The sequence below is a fragment of the Nicotiana tabacum genome, chromosome 19 (genome assembly GCF_000715075.1).
Source record: "Nicotiana tabacum cultivar K326 chromosome 19, ASM71507v2, whole genome shotgun sequence".
NCBI classification, from domain to species: Eukaryota; Viridiplantae; Streptophyta; class Magnoliopsida; order Solanales; family Solanaceae; genus Nicotiana; species Nicotiana tabacum.
In genome coordinates this window covers 113798617-113816960 of record NC_134098.1, presented here as the reverse complement: position 1 = coordinate 113816960, position 18344 = coordinate 113798617, and the positions used below count along the sequence as shown (strand labels likewise).

The 18344-nt window shown below is 40.5% G+C and overlaps 1 protein-coding gene across 3 annotated transcripts; it reads right to left on the bottom strand.

The window, feature by feature from the left end:
* Positions 1–1463: 1463 nt before the first annotated feature.
* LOC107785311 (uncharacterized) lies at positions 1464–18113 on the bottom strand. Of its 3 annotated transcripts, none has more exons than XM_075238434.1 (10): positions 17545–18113; positions 16575–16844; positions 16255–16381; positions 5375–5436; positions 5032–5259; positions 3574–3695; positions 2539–2677; positions 2101–2322; positions 1903–2023; positions 1464–1817 (listed from the first exon to the last, which is right to left on the bottom strand). In XM_075238434.1, exons 1-8 carry the CDS (start codon positions 17932–17934, stop codon positions 2161–2163), a joined length of 1500 nt encoding a protein of 499 aa, XP_075094535.1. In that variant the 5' UTR covers positions 17935–18113; the 3' UTR covers positions 1464–1817; positions 1903–2023; positions 2101–2160. The 3 variants fall into 3 exon arrangements, with proteins under 3 accessions (XP_075094535.1, XP_075094533.1, XP_075094536.1); XM_075238432.1 differs by having other exon boundaries at positions 2135–2322; positions 17545–18013; XM_075238435.1 differs by having other exon boundaries at positions 2135–2322; positions 16575–16771; positions 17545–17996.
* Between the last annotated feature and the right edge of the window lie 231 nt (positions 18114–18344).

Here is an 18344-nt window from a genome sequence, read left to right as displayed (position 1 = left end):
GCTAAGCAGCTTGATACCCCGATAGTTATTGCAATTTTGAATATCACCCTTGTTCTTGTATACAGGAACCATCGTGCTCCGCCTCCACTCTTCGGGAATCTTATTCGCTCTAAAAATGATATTAAATAATTTAGTGAGCCACTCCAAGCCTGTTTTGCCTGCTCTCTTCTAAAACTTCATCGAGATTTCATCCGGCCCGGTCGCTTTGCCCTTGCTCATCTTACGCATAGCCCCCTCAACTTCATCAACTCTAATCCGCCTACAATACCCAAAGTCACAACGACTCCCGGAGAGTTCCGAATCACCCAGTATAATGCTCTTATCCCCCTCCTCGTTCAAGAGACTATGGAAGTATGTCTGCCATCTCCGACGGATAAGCCCCTCATCCAACAAAACTCTACCTTCTTCGTCCTTGATGCACTTCACTTGGTCCAAGTCACGCGCCTTGACTAACCTGAACAACCTCTTATCCCCACCTCGGCTCTCGAGTTCCTCATACAAATGACTAAAAGTTGCAGTCTTGGCCGCCGTAACTGCTAGCTTTGCCTTTTTCCATTTTGGAAAATAAAAAGGCATTAATTATTCGAAAGAGAGGTAAAGTACAATATTATTATAATTGATACTCCACTATTAAATGGTTTGTGTGTCAAATACTTAAACGACATTTGGATGGAGTTGAGGGGCAAAAGAGGCTTAGTAAATGGAAAGAGAAATAAGAATTTTAGAGAATAGAATAGAAATTGGTCTTTAGACCCGTGGTGTAGTCCCGGACGTATTCGGTAGGATCTTCCTATATGCTTTTTGCGTTGCTCTACGATATGCTATTTTCGCAAATGGTTGTTAGGAAGAAACTCAACAATGGTGCTACTTGTTTGTGAAAGGACCAACCTGATGGTTCTTCTAAGCGCCATGAGTTTAGCTTAAATAAAGAAGTGATGATTCATATAATCGACCACAACTTGTTTAAGACCGAGATGTAATTGCTATTCTTATACTTGTAAGCACTACCTAGGGCAGTCCTCTGTACTTGTGTCATGCCATCTGAGGTAACGGCTGTGTGAGAAAATGGTGTAGTTCGACACTCATTCCTTCTGGCCATTATCGATTTAAATTGATAAGACAACTAATGTGGCAGTCCCCTCCAAGTTGTGTTCGTGCATAGTAGGTCATCGTTATGCAATGAAATCCAACCAATGTCTGCTTACACTGAAGATTATTTTGAAAGACAAACTTATTTCAAGTTGATGCACAGTTAATTGAATTTGTATCGCAGTAAGGTTTTTCATTGTTAAAAGACCATGATAACAATCTCTTTCATTAAAGCAGATCTTGTTAGTTTGATGTTCATTGCTGTAAGGTCTAACCAACAATGCAAAAAGTGTTCTTTGCTTGATATAATTCTGGTTTTCTCGTATTATTTAAGAGTATTCCTTTAGCAAGAAATGGTTCTTTCAGCTACTGACTCGAGTATAACACTATTTTCATTCACAAACTTCATAGCAATGGCAGTCCTTTTATGACCAGAACACAGAATTGTCAAGAATAATTTCCTTGGGAAAAACTACCTACCTACTAATAATATTTTTCTAGGATACCTACCAAATCATCCATATGTACTCATAGTAGCCGTGCATCTACACCGCACTGCATATTCAAGCTACAAAAATTTCTTTCTGAATCAACATTTAGTAAACTTGCTCACCAGCTGAGATTCAAATGACATTAGGGTTTGACTTCTGAGTAGTTTTCTTTTCAACCTAAGAACGAAGGTGCAGGAAATCCCATTCGGCTTCGATTATATGGCATCAAGTAGGAACCTGAAAGCAGAACAAGGTTATATCCAACTTGAAATCCTATAGTTATCATTCTGAAGGCACTACCAGTATGCGGAAGATTTGGTACCTTTCCATGAGCTGCTAAGCAAAAGTGATATAAGATCAAGTATGTCTATAATCAGCATAGCAGATTGCTTGTTCTGATAGTGAGTCTTATTTTGTTCACTCGCTTTGACCAACTAATCGTCCTTCGTAGGAAATAAGAATGAGCATTAAAATGTGTGCAGAAAGAAGAAAATATCTACATTGAAAAGAAAAAACTAACCTGAATTACCAACAACAATTGCTTAAGAACTTACAAAAAAAAAAACTGGTTCAGGATAATTCATGTAGTGAGTGTTAAAGCCGGGGCCTTTGTGGTCTGATCAACAGATTCCAGTCCTGGGAACTGCCCTATGTCATGTCCTCCAAGTGGCTTATATTCATCGTGCAAACCAACAGCAAACTCATCTGAGCACGGTCCACCTTGTTCGAAGTAATCTGCAATCTGTAGGGAAGGCCCGACGACAGTCAGCATTTAAAACATATAACAAGTTTGGGATTAACCTTTCTGCTTTAAACATCACAGTAAATTCCCCGGTCATCAATGGGACGAGTACCCCGTGAAAGAAGCAAACATTAGTCTGATCTCTATTTTATCATAATAAGAGTAAGCCAATAAGCAGAAAGAGACGGTAAGAACAAGGAAGTTCAGAGGGATTACATGATCAGCAAGAGCTATGCCACTTATAGCTGCAGCTTCTAAACTTGAGCCAAGCAGCCAGTCACCACATATACCAGCTCTTCCTTGAGGATCAAAGATGCATGGAATTCCAGGAGTGTTGGTTGGAAGAGCTGCACCCCTGCAAAAAAAGTAAAATAAACCAGTCTAATATGACTACAGATGGATATCAGGAAAGAATTTCTTCTGCAATAGATTTGGTAAAAAGCTAAGTGGAAAAACCCTGAAAAGGAAAAGGGAATAGTGGCATTGACGGGATTGGCTCATTCAATTTCTAAAGTAAAGCAACACACACAGATCTTAGAATACATAGTCAAATCTCCAAATTCAATTGTTCGAATCCAATTTTCATTCTAACATAGGAACAGCTAGTTTGCACGACATTTATGAATAAACGCCCTCAGTACTGCCCAGAGCTTGTATTTTCTTTTTGAGAACAGTTTCAACTATAAAATATCCAACATTCTTCAGGAACTATAATGCATCCGTGATAAGAAATACACTCATTGCTACAAACTTTAGCAGCTTCAGAAGAGAGACACCTACTAATCACACTCCACTCCCAACTTACACTTAAATGTTCACCAACTGTTGCTTAGACGCTTAGATTGAAATGGAAAATATATGAATTTGACAGATCAATAACCTCATTGAAATTATATTTGGAAATTTATGATCAATAACAATGAAGAGAAGTCTCTATCAAGTATCACCCTCAAAAATTATAGACAATATGTAGGAGGAGATAAAAAAATTCCATTTCAGAGAAGGTAATATAATTGAAGTGTTGGTGCATGTCATACAGAAAATTCAATTCCATTGATCCAGATAGAAGAAACTGAGAAGTGCTAAATGTGTCCTGAATAAGGATAAATTTGAATTGCTAGTGGTGCAGTATTTTTATGCCATAGTAACAGACACTAATGTGATAGGCCTCATTTCAGTTTTCCATTATGCACTAAGCATTTGAGACAATATGCATACATTCTGACTAGATTATTCAACATTTCTTCATACCATAGTTGTAATCTGGTATAAAATGGCCTTTGGAGTGAATTTTTTGACAGTCCTAGAGCCTTCTCAACACCCTCAAGCATAGCTTCCTTCACTCTCTCTGCCGTCGCAGCTGGAATACTTTCCTGCTAAACAAAATTTTATTATTCATGAGTATGTCCAATGGCGCCACTACACATGTGACATGCGTATGTGCGCACACACACACACACACCATAAGTAATCTATACATTCTTCACCTGAAAGTTCCCTCAGCAACCACTGTCCAGGTAATTCTTATGTGGCTGCTGATATAGCAATTTACGATAAATCAAAAAAATTTAACCATCTCTTAAAAATTGGCTCAGAACCAAGAATCCATAACAAACTTAAAGATCGGAAACACTTCAAAGCTTCAAACTAATACAGCTGTCAAGGGTCAAATATAATAAGCATGACTGAAAGGCAGGCCAATCCAACTGAATTAACCATTGACCAGCCATCACACCAGTCGATCTAGGGAGGAAATTCCTTAAGGAAAGAAGAGCATACCAAATAGTGAACTAGAGTTGGTACTTATGAGGTGAATATGGAGGTTTAGTGCTGAAGAGAATACTCTTTGAGATCAAATCCAATTGCACACTTTTGATTTCTTTTGAGTGTAAAATGGATTAAGTAAATGATGAGGAAAAACTAACAGATTTTATAGGTTACCTTGCACAATTAGGACCTATACTTGTGCTTTCAGGATAGATCAAAAAAGAAAAAGATGAACTAGATTCATTATTGATATACAACAACAACAATGACGACGACCCAGTAAAATCCCACAAGAGGGGTTTGGGGAGGGTAGTGTGTACGCAAACCTTACCCCTGCCCCGGCTCATTATTGATATCTACATAAAATTTAATGTTGGAATTCTTTTGGACTTTGGCCAAATCCAGGTAACATCCATAACCATGGGAATGATTGCTGAAGTTTTGCTATGACAAGGATATGATATCTTGCTGACCTAGATTAATAGAGTTCCACACTGACATGTTACACAGTTTGTTTCTTCAGAAACAGGGATTGTTAATAGCAGTTCCGTAACAGTTAACTGCTAGACAAACCTAGCCTATCCTGGTCAATTTCAAAGTGTGTCAAATGGAATGGTTTTTGATATTATTCTCAAACATGATTAATTCTTAACCCATGGTCCTCTAAATTAGCACTATTTGTTGACAGTTTGAACTTTGATCTAAGCATGGTGGACAGAGATATGAAAACACACTCATTTGCCAGTTTTTCCATGCATATGCAAAACCTTCACTCTGTTACCTGGTCCCTTTCAATCAATGAATAACTCATTAAATCCAATTTTTCCAACTATATAAACTAACCCTATTTACCATTACTTTATGGCTAAAGTGAAAGGTCAAGACAACAAAGCCGTTAGAGATATTTATAGTTTGAGCTCAAAATATTGTCACAGAAGAGACCTGGGGAACTTTGTTCTGCTTTCCAAATGCTGCAGTGCTGAAAAATGTCCAACATTGTGGACCACTATCTCTGCCTAAGAGTTTCTTAGTGTTGTTTGCCATCCATGAGACAGATTCAACTCCTTTTACAAAAGCCCCTTCAAAGGGAAGGGACTCTGCATTTAGTGCAGTAGGCAGAGGATCCTCAAATGCAGCAAGAAGAGCCCATATAGGACTGAGTTCAAGTCTCTGAGAGATATTATCAAAAACAAAATCATTAATTGAAATAATAAAATAGGAAAGAAGAAGAGAATCAAGTTACATATGCATTGATTTGAGAAGCCCAGCTAATATTTGCCAATACCTTCATTTGTCTTGCAATGAGAGGTAAGCCTGATGATGCGAGCAATCTATTTGCACATTTTCCTGGTGACATGTAAAACAAAATACATTTGTAGCCAAAGAGAAATCACAATTATGCAGAAGGTACAAGCAACTGTGCTTTCTCTAGTGGACTGGATGCATAAAAATAAAATTCCAAGAAACAACAGAACTTACAAATAAAGACGACGAAATCATCAAAAGATGCAGGACCAGATCAATAGCAGGATGCGTTGGCAGAGGTCACGCCCCCTCCACCTCCATATATAGTCTACTAGATTTTTTTTTTTATAACCATGGTATTCGGACCAGATTGCACGCATCTCGACTAATTCCATGGAATTAGTACTAGATATATTTTCTCCAAGGCTTTTTTATTTCCTTTCAATGGACTTAGAATTGGCCTGCCCCCAAGGCGAATTAAACATCAAAACCCATCTCGTATTTGCTTATATAAAATAAGGAAAATGTAAAAGGAAACGGAAGTGGATAGGTGGTGTTCTTAATTTTGCCTTAGGGTCTAATTTTGGAGGTTCTAGATTAGTCATCATTTAATTGATATATCATTTTCGTCTTGGTCTAGTCTTGAAACTGCTTAATGGTCCATGATCCTCGTTTTTTTCCATGTCAATATTTGTCTTATCTTTTGGGAGAGCGCTATACATGTTTTTGTACATGAATATTGGAATCAAGTTGAATCTAGGAATTCAATAAAGCTTTGTTCTTTCGAGGCTTTTTCTTCTTATGTTCCAATTAAATGCTGATGGGCTCAGTTCAACTTTTTATCATTAAAAATTTATTCTTCAAATCCTAATAATTATTTTATAGTAAATAACATTTTCACAAATTCCATGAGGGCCAACTTCTTGTAACGACCCGGCCGGTCGTTTTGAGAGTAATAGCCCCGATCCCCTGTTTACTGCTTCCCCCGTATCTTTTTCTGCTTATGTGACTTGCCGGGAGGTTTTGTTCGTGGTTTTGGAGTGTTTTGGGACACTTAGTCCCTAAAACGGAAGTTTAAGTCTTTAGGATTTTGACCGTAGTTGGAACTGTCAGAAGACGACTCCGGAATGGAGTTTCGTCGGTCCTGTTAGCTCTGTTGGGTGATTTTGGACTTAGAGCGTGTTCGGATTGTGTTGTGGAGGTCTGTAGCTAAATTAAGCTTGAAATGGCGAAAATTGAATTTTTGGAAAGTTTGACCGGAAGTGGACTTTTTGATATCGGGGTCGGATTCCGATTCCGGAAGTTGGAGTAGGTCCGTAATGTCAATTATGACTTGTGTGCAAAATTTGAGGTCAATCGGACTTGATTTGATAGGTTTCGGCGTCGGATGTAGAAGTTTGAAACTTTGAAGTTCATTAAGCTTGAATCGATGTGCAATTCGTGTTTTTAGCGTTGTTTGATGTGATTTAAGGGCTCGACTAAGTTCGTGTGATGTTTTAGGACTGGTTGGTATATTTGGTTGAGGTCCGGGGGCCTCGGGTGAGTTTCAGATGCTTAACGGATCGAAATTGGACTTGTGTGAGTTGCCGAAGCTTTCAAGCTTCTGGTGTAATCGCACCTGCGGTGAGGTGTCCGCAGGTGCGGATCCGCATGTGCGGAAGGAGGAGCGCAGGTGCGGAAGTGAGGAGGATCAGCAGAGTCCGCAGGTGCGATATTTTTCCCGCACCTGCGATAGCGCGGATGCGGATCATAGGTCGCAGGTGCGGGGGCAGATAGGAGTAAGTGGTTTGCGCAGAAGCGCTCATTTTTTCACACAAGTGGACGCGCAGGTGCGAGCCCAGACTCCGCAGGTGCGGAAATGCCCGGGCAGAACCTACTTAAGCGAGACTTCGAGATTTTTGGCAATTTTCATCATTTTGAGCTCGGACTTTGGAGGTTTTTGAAGAGATTACTGAGGTAAGCTTCTTGTATTCATTTTTCTTCAATAATGATATTTCCCCACTGATTTCCCGCCTAGTTGGTATGTTTTTTAGGTGAAATTTGGGAGTTTGAGGTTACGGATTTGAAAAGTGAATTTTGGGGATTTGAAGGGTCATTTGGTGTCGGATTTTAGCAAATTTGATATGGTTAGACTCGTGAGTGAATGGGCGTTCATATTTTGTGACTTTTACCTGATTCCGAGACGTGGACCCGGAAAGGCTAGACAAAACGATTTTCGAAATTTTTGTTAAAGGCTTGATTTCATTAATTAGATTAGTCTATTATAGTTGTATTTATGGTATGTAATTGTTTTTGGCTAGATTTGGGCCATTCGGAGTCGGATAATCGAGGAAAGGGTATTCTTACTAATTGATTGAGCTTGGTTCGAGGTAAGTGGCTTGCCTAACCTTGTGTGGGGGAAATCCCCTTAGGATTTGGTACTGTTGTGATATGTGAGCGTCATGTACGTAAGGTGACGAGTGCGTACACGGGCCATTTGTTGTAAAATCCGATTTTTACTGAGTAGTAACCTGTTTTTTAAACTTAATTGAGTTATACTAGCAAGTGTAGTTATCCTGTTTAGCCAATATCGCATGTCTACGTGCTTTAACTGCTTATTTGAACTCTGTGCAGCATGCCTAGTTGATTTCCTGTTTCTCCTTGACCTTTATCAGTCTTAACTGTAGAATTCTTGATGTTAACTGTTGTATTTATCGGTTTGAGCTGTGTGTTTACTTTTGAGACTACGAAGCGGTACCTCGGGAGTTCTCCCTGCATATTTACTTTTGAGACTACGAGGCGGTACCTTGAGAGTTCTCCTTGCATATTTACTTTTGAGACTACGAGGCAGTACCTCGGGAGTTCTCCGTGCACATTTACTTTTGAGACTACGAGGCGGTAACTCGGGAGATCCTCTGTTGTTTATTCCTGTGTGTTGCGCTGCTATTTTGCTGTGTTTTCCTTTTTGTTAAATTCCAGTCTCTTATTATATTGCTACATTCTCCTGCTTTATTTGTTATATACCAATGGTCCCTGACCTGATCTCGTCACTACTCTACCGAGGTTAGGCTTGGCATTTAATGAGTACCGTTGTGGTGTACTCATGCTACTCTTCTGCACATATTTTGTGTGCAGATCCAGGTGCTTCTTATCAGCCCCGCTACTAGCTGAGAGTGCTTGCTGTTGTACCGAGACTTCATGGTACATCTGTCGCGTCCGCAAATCTCGGAGTCCCACTCTATTCTCTCCTATGTCATTTACCTTCCGTGCTTCTTTTATTAGACTCTGGTGTATAGAGATACTAGTTTCCTTCTGTAGCTTGTGACTTATGATGTTCCGGGTTTTGGGAATATTGTGTATTACTAAAGTGTTGGTTATTGTAAATGTCGAGCGGCATTGTTACCAGTTATTTAATTATCTGTTGCAGTTAGTTGTTAAGTTTTGCTTCCATTTTTGTTATTTCCGCTTTTGTTAGGCTTACCTAGTCGTAGAGACTAGGTGCCGTCACGACGTCTTACGGAGGGAGAATTGGGTCGTGACAAGTTGGTATCAGAGCTCTAGGTTCATAGGTGTCGTGAGTCACAAGCCGGTTTATTAGAGTTTCACGGATCGGTACGGAGACGCATGTACTTATCTTTGGGAGGCTATGGAACTGTTAGGAAAAAATTCCATTACTTTGATTCCTTATCGTGCGAAAATTGTTGACTTCAAAAATTCTAAACTTCTGTATTCTATTCTCTCACAGATGGTGAGGACACGTACAGGCGGATCTGATGACCAAGCACCCGCGCCCCTTGCTAGAGCCGCGAGAGGCCGGGGCCGGGTAGAGGTCGAGGACGTCCACGCGGTGCAGCCAGAGCACCCGCACGAGCTGCCACAGAGGAGCCCCCAGTAGCTCCAGCTGGAGGGCAGACACCTGAGATACATGTTGCTACACCAACCCTCCAGGAGACTCTAGCCCAGTTTATGAGCATGTTCAGCACCTTAGCTCAGGCTGGATTGATTCCACTTGCTCCTGCCACATCTCAGGCCGGGAGAGGAGCACAAACTCCTGTCGCCGGTACTCCAGAGCAGCGGGCTCAGGTCGACCAGGTTCCAGAGATTATACCGATGCAGCCGGTAGCTCCAGCTCAGTCCGAGGTTAGGGCAGCAGTTTCTGAGGCAGAGCAGCTCAGACTTGAGAGGTACAAGAAGTACCACCACTCTACCTTCAGAGGATGCTCAGGGTTTTCTGGAGGAGTGTCACCGTATTCTCCGTACTATGGGCGTAGCGGAGTCGAGTGGGGTTTCTTTTACTACATTCCAGCTTAGAGGAGCAGCCTATCAGTGGTGGCGTGCTTATGAGTTGGGTAGTCCGGTTGAGGCAACTTCACTTACATGGACTCAGTTCTCGGACATGTTCTTGAGGGAGTATGTTCCCCAGAGTCTCAGGGACGCATGGCGGGCGGAATTTGAGCAATTGCGCCAGGGTTCTATGACTGTGTCAGAGTATGCAGTTTGCTTCAGTAATTTGGCCCGACATGCACCAGCCTTGGTTGCCACAGTTCGAGAGAGGGTTCGTCGATTTATTGAGGGACTCCGCCCCGGTATCAGGCTTAGCATGGTCCGGGAGTTGGAGATGGATATTTCTTACCAGCAGGTTGTGAGTATTGCCAGGAGATTGGAGGGTATGCTTGCTCGGGAGAGGGAGGCCAAGAGGTCTCGAGAGTTTGGCACTTATAGTGGTACTCGTGCCCCAGCTGCAGTTCGCCATGGTAGGGGCTATGGAAGTCGTCCCGTTCATTCAGCTCTTCCAGCAGCCAGTGGTATTCCGGTCCCTTCTAGGCCCCAGGAGCCTTATTATGCACCGCTAGTATCTAGTGCGCCTCCTGCACAGGGTGCTTTTAGCGGTCAGTCCAGCAAACATGGCCCGAGCCAGTCACAGCAGCCACGCCCTCCGAGAGCTTGTTTTGAGTGTGACGACACTCGCCATATGGTGAGGGATTGCCCCAGACTTAGGAGGGGTGCACCTCCACAGACTTCTCAGCTACCGCGCGCTCCACCGGATCCTCAGGCTATGATTACAACACCAGCTACCGCCCCACCTGCTCCGTCAGCTCGAGGTGGAGGTCGGGGAGGTCGAGGTCGCCCTAGAGGGAGAGGCCAGGCCAGATATTATGCTCTTCTTGCTCGTACAGAGGCAGTTGCTTCCGACTCTGTCATTACAGGTATTGTTCCGGTTTGCCATAGAGATGCGTCAGTTTTATTTGTCCCAGGCTCCACTTATTCCTATGTGTCCTCTTATTTTTTCCCGTATTTGGGCGTATCTCGTGATTCTTTGAGCTCTCCTGTTTATGTGTCTACACCTGTGGGAGATTCTCTTGTTGTGGACCGTGTGTATCGGTCGTGTTTGGTTGTTCTTAGTGGTTTTGAGACCAGAGCCGATTTATTATTGCTCAGCATGATAGACTTTGATATTATTTTGGGCATGGACTGGTTGTCGCCCCATTATGCTATTCTTGATTGTCACGCCAAAACCGTGACGCTGGCTATGCCAGGATTACCGCGATTAAAGTGGAGAGGTACCTTAGAGTATACTCCCAGCAGAGTTATTTCATTTCTTAAAGCTCAACGAATGGTTGAGAAGGGGTGTGACGCGTATCTAGCTTATGTGAGAGACGTCAGTAGTGATACCCCTACAGTTGAGTCAGTTCCAGTAGTGAGGGACTTTCCGGATGTTTTTCCAGCTGATCTTTCGGGCATGCCGCCCGACAGAGATATTGATTTTGGCATTGATTTGTTGCCGGGCACTCAGCCCATCTCTATTCCTCCATATCGTATGGCTCCTCCTAAGTTGAAGGAGTTGAAGGAGCAGCTACAGGAGTTGCTTGATAAGGGCTTCATTCGGCCCAGTGTGTCACCTTGGGGTGCTCTTGTCTTGTTTGTGAAGAAAAAGGATGGTTCTATGCGTATGTGCATTGATTATCGCCAGCTGAACAAAGTTACAGTGAAGAACAGGTATCCATTGCCTCGTATTGATGACTTATTTGATCAGCTACAGAGTGCCAGAGTGTTTTCCAAGATTGACTTACGTTCAGGCTATCATCAGTTGAAGATTCGGGAGCCAGATACCCCGAAGACTTCTTTTAGGACTCGGTATGGTCACTACGAGTTCCTTGTGATGTCATTTGGGCTGACCAACGCCCCAGCAGCATTTATGCACTTGATGCACAGTGCCACAGTGTGTTCCGATCCTATCTTGACTGATTCGTCGTTGTGTTTATTGACGACATTCTGGTGTACTCCCGGACTCGGGAGGATCATGAGCAGCACCTGATGACTGTGCTTCAAGCCTTGAGAGAAAAGAGGTTATATGTGTGAGTTTTAGCTAGACTCAGTGGCATTTTTTGGTCATGTAGTATCGAGTGATGGGATCAAGGTGGATCCGAAAAAGGTTGAAGCAGTGCAGAGTTGGCCCAGACCGTCCTCAGCTATGAAGATCCGGAGTTTTCTTGGTTTGGCGGGGTATTACCGTCGATTTGTACAGGGTTTCTCATCTATTGCAGCACATGACCAGGCTGACCCAGAAGGTGCTCCCTTCATGTGGACAGAGGAGTGTGAGGAGAGCTTTCAAAAGCTCAAGACAGCTTTGACTACAGCCTCAGTATTGGTATTGTCTACAGGTTCAGGATCTTATACTGTATATTGTGATGCGTTGCGGATTGGTCTCAGCGCGGTGTTGATGTAGGACGGTAGGGTGATTGCCTACGCGCTCCAGACAACTGAAGGTGCATGAAAAGAACTATCCTATCCACGACCTCGAGTTAGCAGCTATTGTTCATGCCTTGAAGATGTGGCGGCACTATTTGTACGGTGTCCCTTGTGAGATCTACACTGATCACTGGAGTTTGCAGCATCTGTTCAAACAGAAGGATCTTAACTTGCGTCAGCGGAGGTGGTTGGAGCTGCTTAAGGATTATGATATCACCATTTTGTACCATCCCGGGAAGGCCAATGTGGTAGCCGATGCTTTGAGTCGCAGGGCGGAGAGTTTAGGGAGCTTAGCATATCTACCAGCAGCAGAGAGGCCATTGGCGTTGGATGTTCAGGCCTTAGCCAGCCAGTTTGTTAGATTGGATATTTCTGAGCCGAGTCGAATATTGGCTTGTGTGGTCTCTCGATCTTCTCTTTATGATCGTATCAGGGAGCGTCAGTATGATGACCCCCATCTACTTGTCCTTAAGGACACGTTTCAGCACGGTGATGCTAAGGAGGTCACTATTGGAGATGATGGTGCATTGAGGATGCAGGGCAGGCTATGGGTGTGAAAACCGGCCGGTCACCTTTTTTCTCAAGTTAAACACCTAGAACTTACACACAGACCTTTTAAGATATCTATACTTCTACTTTTTATTGTATAATGGAAACAATCTAAGAATGCCTCCACTCCTCATTGATTACGACATCATGATGACATATGTATTCCTCTGACACAATATGAGTAAAACCTCATATCATTTATTTTCAATGAAACAGGAAGATTAATTTACTTGATCACCAAAAAAAAAAAAAAAAAAACAGGGAGACAGTTTTATGGGAAACAAAGGTTTTTCTATTACATATAAGTTGAAAACCCGAAAACACACATAATATAGTGATAAGAAGTAAAATAATTTTATTGTGGACGAGAACAAATTGGTTTACTTCAACAACTCCTGACCATAGCAATGAGGAGGGAAGGCTATGAAATATAGGACAGGAAATAGGAGCATTTTGTCTTTCACCACCACCTCACTATTGTGCCCTTAGACAGAAGAAATGAAAGAGATAAACTAAATGAGGGTTTGATTTAGCATATTAAAAATTTGCTAATTCTTGCAAAAGAAAAGACTATCAAAAAGGCAAAACTACTAGAAAATTGAAAATAATTACCATTATGTGCAATGACAATTGCATCAAACTGCCCACAAGGCTTTTCCTTCTCACTCAAGTGCCCCTTGGACCCGTAACCCTTCCGGTTCATTGTTTACCTAGATGAACCCGGACCCGTTAAGCCCGGTTTGAAAAAATCGGTAACCGACCCGGATTGGAAACCGGCCGGTCACCTTTTTTCTCAAGTTAAACACCTAGAACTTACACACAAACCTTTTAAGATATCTATACTTCTACTTTTTATTGTATAATGGAAACAATCTAAGAATGCCTCCACTCCTCATTGATTACGACATCATGATGACATATGTATTCCTCTGACACAATATGAGTAAAACCTCATATCATTTATTTTCAATGAAACAGGAAGATTAATTTACTTGATCACCAAAAAAAAAAAAAAAAAAACAGGGAGACAGTTTTCTGGTTTTCTATTACATATAAGTTGAAAACCCGAAAACACACATAATATAGTGATAAGAAGTAAAATAATTTTATTGTGGACGAGAACAAATTGGTTTACTTCAACAACTCCTAACCATAGCAATGAGGAGGGAAGGCTATGAAATATAGGGCAGGAAATAGGAGCATTTTGTCTTTCACCACCACCTCACTATTGTGCTCTTAGACAGAAGAAATGAAAGAGATAAACTAAATGAGGGTTTGATTTAGCATATTAAAAATTTGCTAATTCTTGCAAAAGAAAAGACTATCAAAAAGGCAAAACTACTAGAAAATTGAAAATAATTACCATTATGGGCAATGACAATTGCATCAAACTGCCCACAAGGCTTTTCCTTCTCACTCAAGTGCCCCTTGGACCCGTAACCCTTCCGGTTCATTTTTACCTAGATGAACCCGGACCCGTTAAGCCCGGTTTGAAAAAACCGGTAACCGACCCGGATTGAAAACCGGCCGGTCACCTTTTTTCTCAAGTTAAACACCTAGAACTTACACACAGACCTTTTAAGATATCTATACTTCTACTTTTTATTGTATAATGGAAACAATCTAAGAATGCCTCCACTCCTCATTGATTACGACATCATGATGACATATGTATTCCTCTGACACAATATGAGTAAAACCTCATATCATTTATTTTCAATGAAACAGGAAGATTAATTTACTTGATCACCAAAAAAAAAAAAAAAAAAAAACAGGGAGACAGTTTTCTGGTTTTCTATTACATATAAGTTGAAAACCCGAAAACACACATAATATAGTGATAAGAAGTAAAATAATTTTATTGTGGACGAGAACAAATTGGTTTACTTCAACAACTCCTAACCATAGCAATGAGGAGGGAAGGCTATGAAATATAGGGCAGGAAATAGGAGCGTCTTTCACCACCACCTCACTTTTGTGCTCTTAGACAGAAGAAATGAAAGAGATAAACTAAATGAGGGTTTGATTTAGCATATTAGAAATTTGCTAATTCTTGCAAAAGAAAAGACTATCAAAAAGGCAAAACTACTAGAAAATTGAAAATAATTACCATTATGTGCAATGACAATTGCATCAAACTGCCCACAAGGCTTTTCCTTCTCACTCAAGTGCCCCTTGGACCCGTAACCCTTCCGGTTCATTTTTTACCTAGATGAACCCGGACCCGTTAAGCCCGGTTTGAAAAAACCGGTAACCGACCTGGATTGGAAACCGGCCGGTCACCTTTTTTCTCAACCCGGACCGGCCCGGCCCATCCGTTAAACACCTAGAACTTACACACAGACCTTTTAAAATATCTATACTTCTACTTTTTATTGTATAATGGAAACAATCTAAGAATGCCTCCACTCCTCATTGATTACGACATCATGATGACATATGTATTCCTCTGACACAATATGAGTAAAACCTCATATCATTTATTTTCAATGAAACAGGAAGATTAATTTACTTGATCACCAAAAAAAAAAAAAAAAAAACAGGGAGACAGTTTTATGGGAAACGAAGGTTTTTCTATTACATATAAGTTGAAAACCCGAAAACACACATAATATAGTGATAAGAAGTAAAATAATTTTATTGTGGACGAGAACAAATTGGTTTACTTCAACAACTCCTAACCATAGCAATGAGGAGGGGAAGGCTATGAAATATAGGGCAGGAAATAGGAGCATTTTGTCTTTCACCACCACCTCACTATTGTGCTCTTAGACAGAAGAAATGAAAGAGATAAACTAAATGAGGGTTTGATTTAGCATATTAAAAATTTGCTAATTCTTGCAAAAGAAAAGACTATCAAAAAGGCAAAACTACTAGAAAATTGAAAATAATTACCATTATGTGCAATGACAATTGCATCAAACTGCCCACAAGGCTTTTCCTTCTCACTCAAGTGTCCCTTGGACCCGTAACCCTTCCGGTTCATTTTTACCTAGATGAACCCGGACCCGTTAAGCCCGGTTTGAAAAAACCGGTAACCGACCCGGATTGAAAACCGGCCGGTCACCTTTTTTCTCAAGTTAAACACCTAGAACTTACACACAGACCTTTTAAGATATCTATACTTCTACTTTTTATTGTATAATGGAAACAATCTAAGAATGCCTCCACTCCTCATTGATTACGACATCATGATGACATATGTATTCCTCTGACACAATATGAGTAAAACCTCATATCATTTATTTTCAATGAAACAGGAAGATTAATTTACTTGATCACCAAAAAAAAAAAAAAAAAAGGGAGACAGTTTTCTGGTTTTCTATTACATATAAGTTGAAAACCCGAAAACACACATAATATAGTGATAAGAAGTAAAATAATTTTATTGTGGACGAGAACAAATTGGTTTACTTCAACAACTCCTAACCATAGCAATGAGGAGGGAAGGCTATGAAATATAGGGCAGGAAATAGGAGCATTTTGTCTTTCACCACCACCTCACTTTTGTGCTCTTAGACAGAAGAAATGAAAGAGATAAACTAAATGAGGGTTTGATTTAGCATATTAGAAATTTGCTAATTCTTGCAAAAGAAAAGACTATCAAAAAGGCAAAACTACTAGAAAATTGAAAATAATTACCATTATGTGCAATGACAATTGCATCAAACTGCCCACAAGGCTTTTCCTTCTCACTCAAGTGCCACGTCCCGTTAAATGGTTCAAGTGTACTTACCCAACAAGGGCGTACCACATTGACCAAAGAAGTCTGCCCAAACACATCAAACTTTTATAACATTGAGAGGAAATAGCACCCAAAAGAATGAATACATTTTTTCTCTGTCCATTATTCATACAAAGCATGCATTCTCAACAAACAGAACTGAAGGGAATGTTTGGCTTAGTTGAATGGATGCATTATGTGAAGAAAAATATTTAGTATAACACAAAAGGTTGTGCACCTGAGATAGTAATGAATCCGCAAGTGGGCGCATTCCATTGACCCCTATATATTTGGGAGGCGAAGAAGGAAATGGAACAAAATGCCCACCAAGTTCAAGCTCGCCAATTGTACCCTGCCATTCCCGAACCAAACCCCTCTTCAACCAGTCATCAACTAGCTCGACAAATTTCGGGTTGGTCACCGTGAAGAACTGAGCTGCATGGTCAAATATCAAAGGCTGATGATCAATCATTCTCGTTCCCATTCTTCCTCCCAACCCATGTATTCCCTAAAGCAACCGAACATAATAAGATACACCAGATGCATTCTTCTATTGTGCCTCATTATATAACTCTAACAAAAACTGTCAAAGATAAAGATAATCAACTGGACGGCACTAAATTTAGACTTCACCGATAAGAAACAATTTCCCAATAGCAACCGCTAAAATCTTCTGCTTGAGGATTATGCCATGTTGGACAGAGTAACAAGTAAAATTTTGCCATACACATTTAGAGAAAAAGAAATGGCTAAGATAGTAAATTTTTGATGAAAAACTGTTGAAAACAAATGCTTGCCAGCTGTAGTTTGTCTTAATGTTCAAAATTCAAGTGCATAAAAACATTAGGTAGTGGACAACCAAATCTTCGGATTCAATTCAATTAAGTACACTTCTCACTACATTTGTCTTTTTTTTGGCAATTTCCTATTTAAAAGTACTTATAAAGTAATCTTTTTTTTTCTTTTCAAATTACTTAAAGAAGACAACTTTATGCTAGTTTTGGATTCAATTTCATTTCAATACAGCTAAAAACTTCAACTATTACCTTCATGGTCGTGTTAAAACGAAATGGAAAAACTAAACCGAGATAGAGTTAGTACTATATGAAAGCGTCCTTTCAAGAGAATAAATTAGTTATTTTAACAGAACAGCTTCTTATTCTAACCCAAATAGAAAAATAGTAAAAAGGGGAAAGGGCATAACGAACCGTGTCAAAAACAGTGGAGCGAATGCCCCTTTTCTCCAAGTAAAGAGCACAGGCAAGGCCAGACATGCCACCTCCAATAATACCAACCACAGGATCTTCAGGAATTGGTTTAGTGAAATTAACTTGTTCTTGACTCAAACTTTTCTTCAGAGTTGATTTCCTTGAAGTTCCATATCTGGGTTTGTATTTTCCTGGACTTTTACTTCTTCTTTGTGTGGGATTCTTGGAATTTCCTATAGGTGATTTGTTGTTGGAGTTCATTTGAATGTAGGGAATTGATGAAATTGGGTTGGAGAATTTGGGGAAGAAAATGGATACATTTGGAGATTTGAGAGAATGGAGAAGGAAGGAAGAGGAGATGAGGGGGTTGTTGCTGCAAGCGCTGGTCATTGGAGGGAACAAACGAAGGGCTCAGATATCAGACAAGACAACATACGTAGGATAATGCTAATGTTATTACTCCTATTTATCTATGATGAGTAACTAATAGATTAAAATGGTATTTTAGTCCGTAAGTTTCTTATTTTGACTGTTTAGTCCTAAAAAGTTGACCTCTTTAACTCTCGTGCACCAATTCTAGGTGATAAAAGGTCAAATTTTAGGACAAACTTTATTAGTTTGAGCTGCAAACTGCTTTGAAAATACTATAGCGGCAAAACAGAAGAACCTTTTTTTTATCTACTGCACTTAGATTCGTAGTTTATTTGCTAAAGGTGCTCTTCTCTCAATGATGATTTGAGCATTTATTAAGCGAAGGCATGGAGATAAATCCTGGCTTTGTAAATTATATCTTGTTTAAT

What these genes read in the sequence shown, in the direction of transcription:
- LOC107785311 (XM_075238434.1), bottom strand. Translation starts at nt 17,934, where the DNA reads ATGACCAGCGCTTGCAGCAACAACCCCCTCATCTCCTCTTCCTTCCTT. An exon ending in TCATTGCAAGACAAATGAAG is followed by an intron (nt 5,260 to 5,374) that starts GTATTGGCAAAT and finishes AATATCTCTCAG; the next exon opens with AGACTTGAACTCAGTCCTAT. An exon ending in GCATAGCTCTTGCTGATCAT is followed by an intron (nt 2,323 to 2,538) that starts GTAATCCCTCTG and finishes CCTTCCCTACAG; the next exon opens with ATTGCAGATTACTTCGAACA.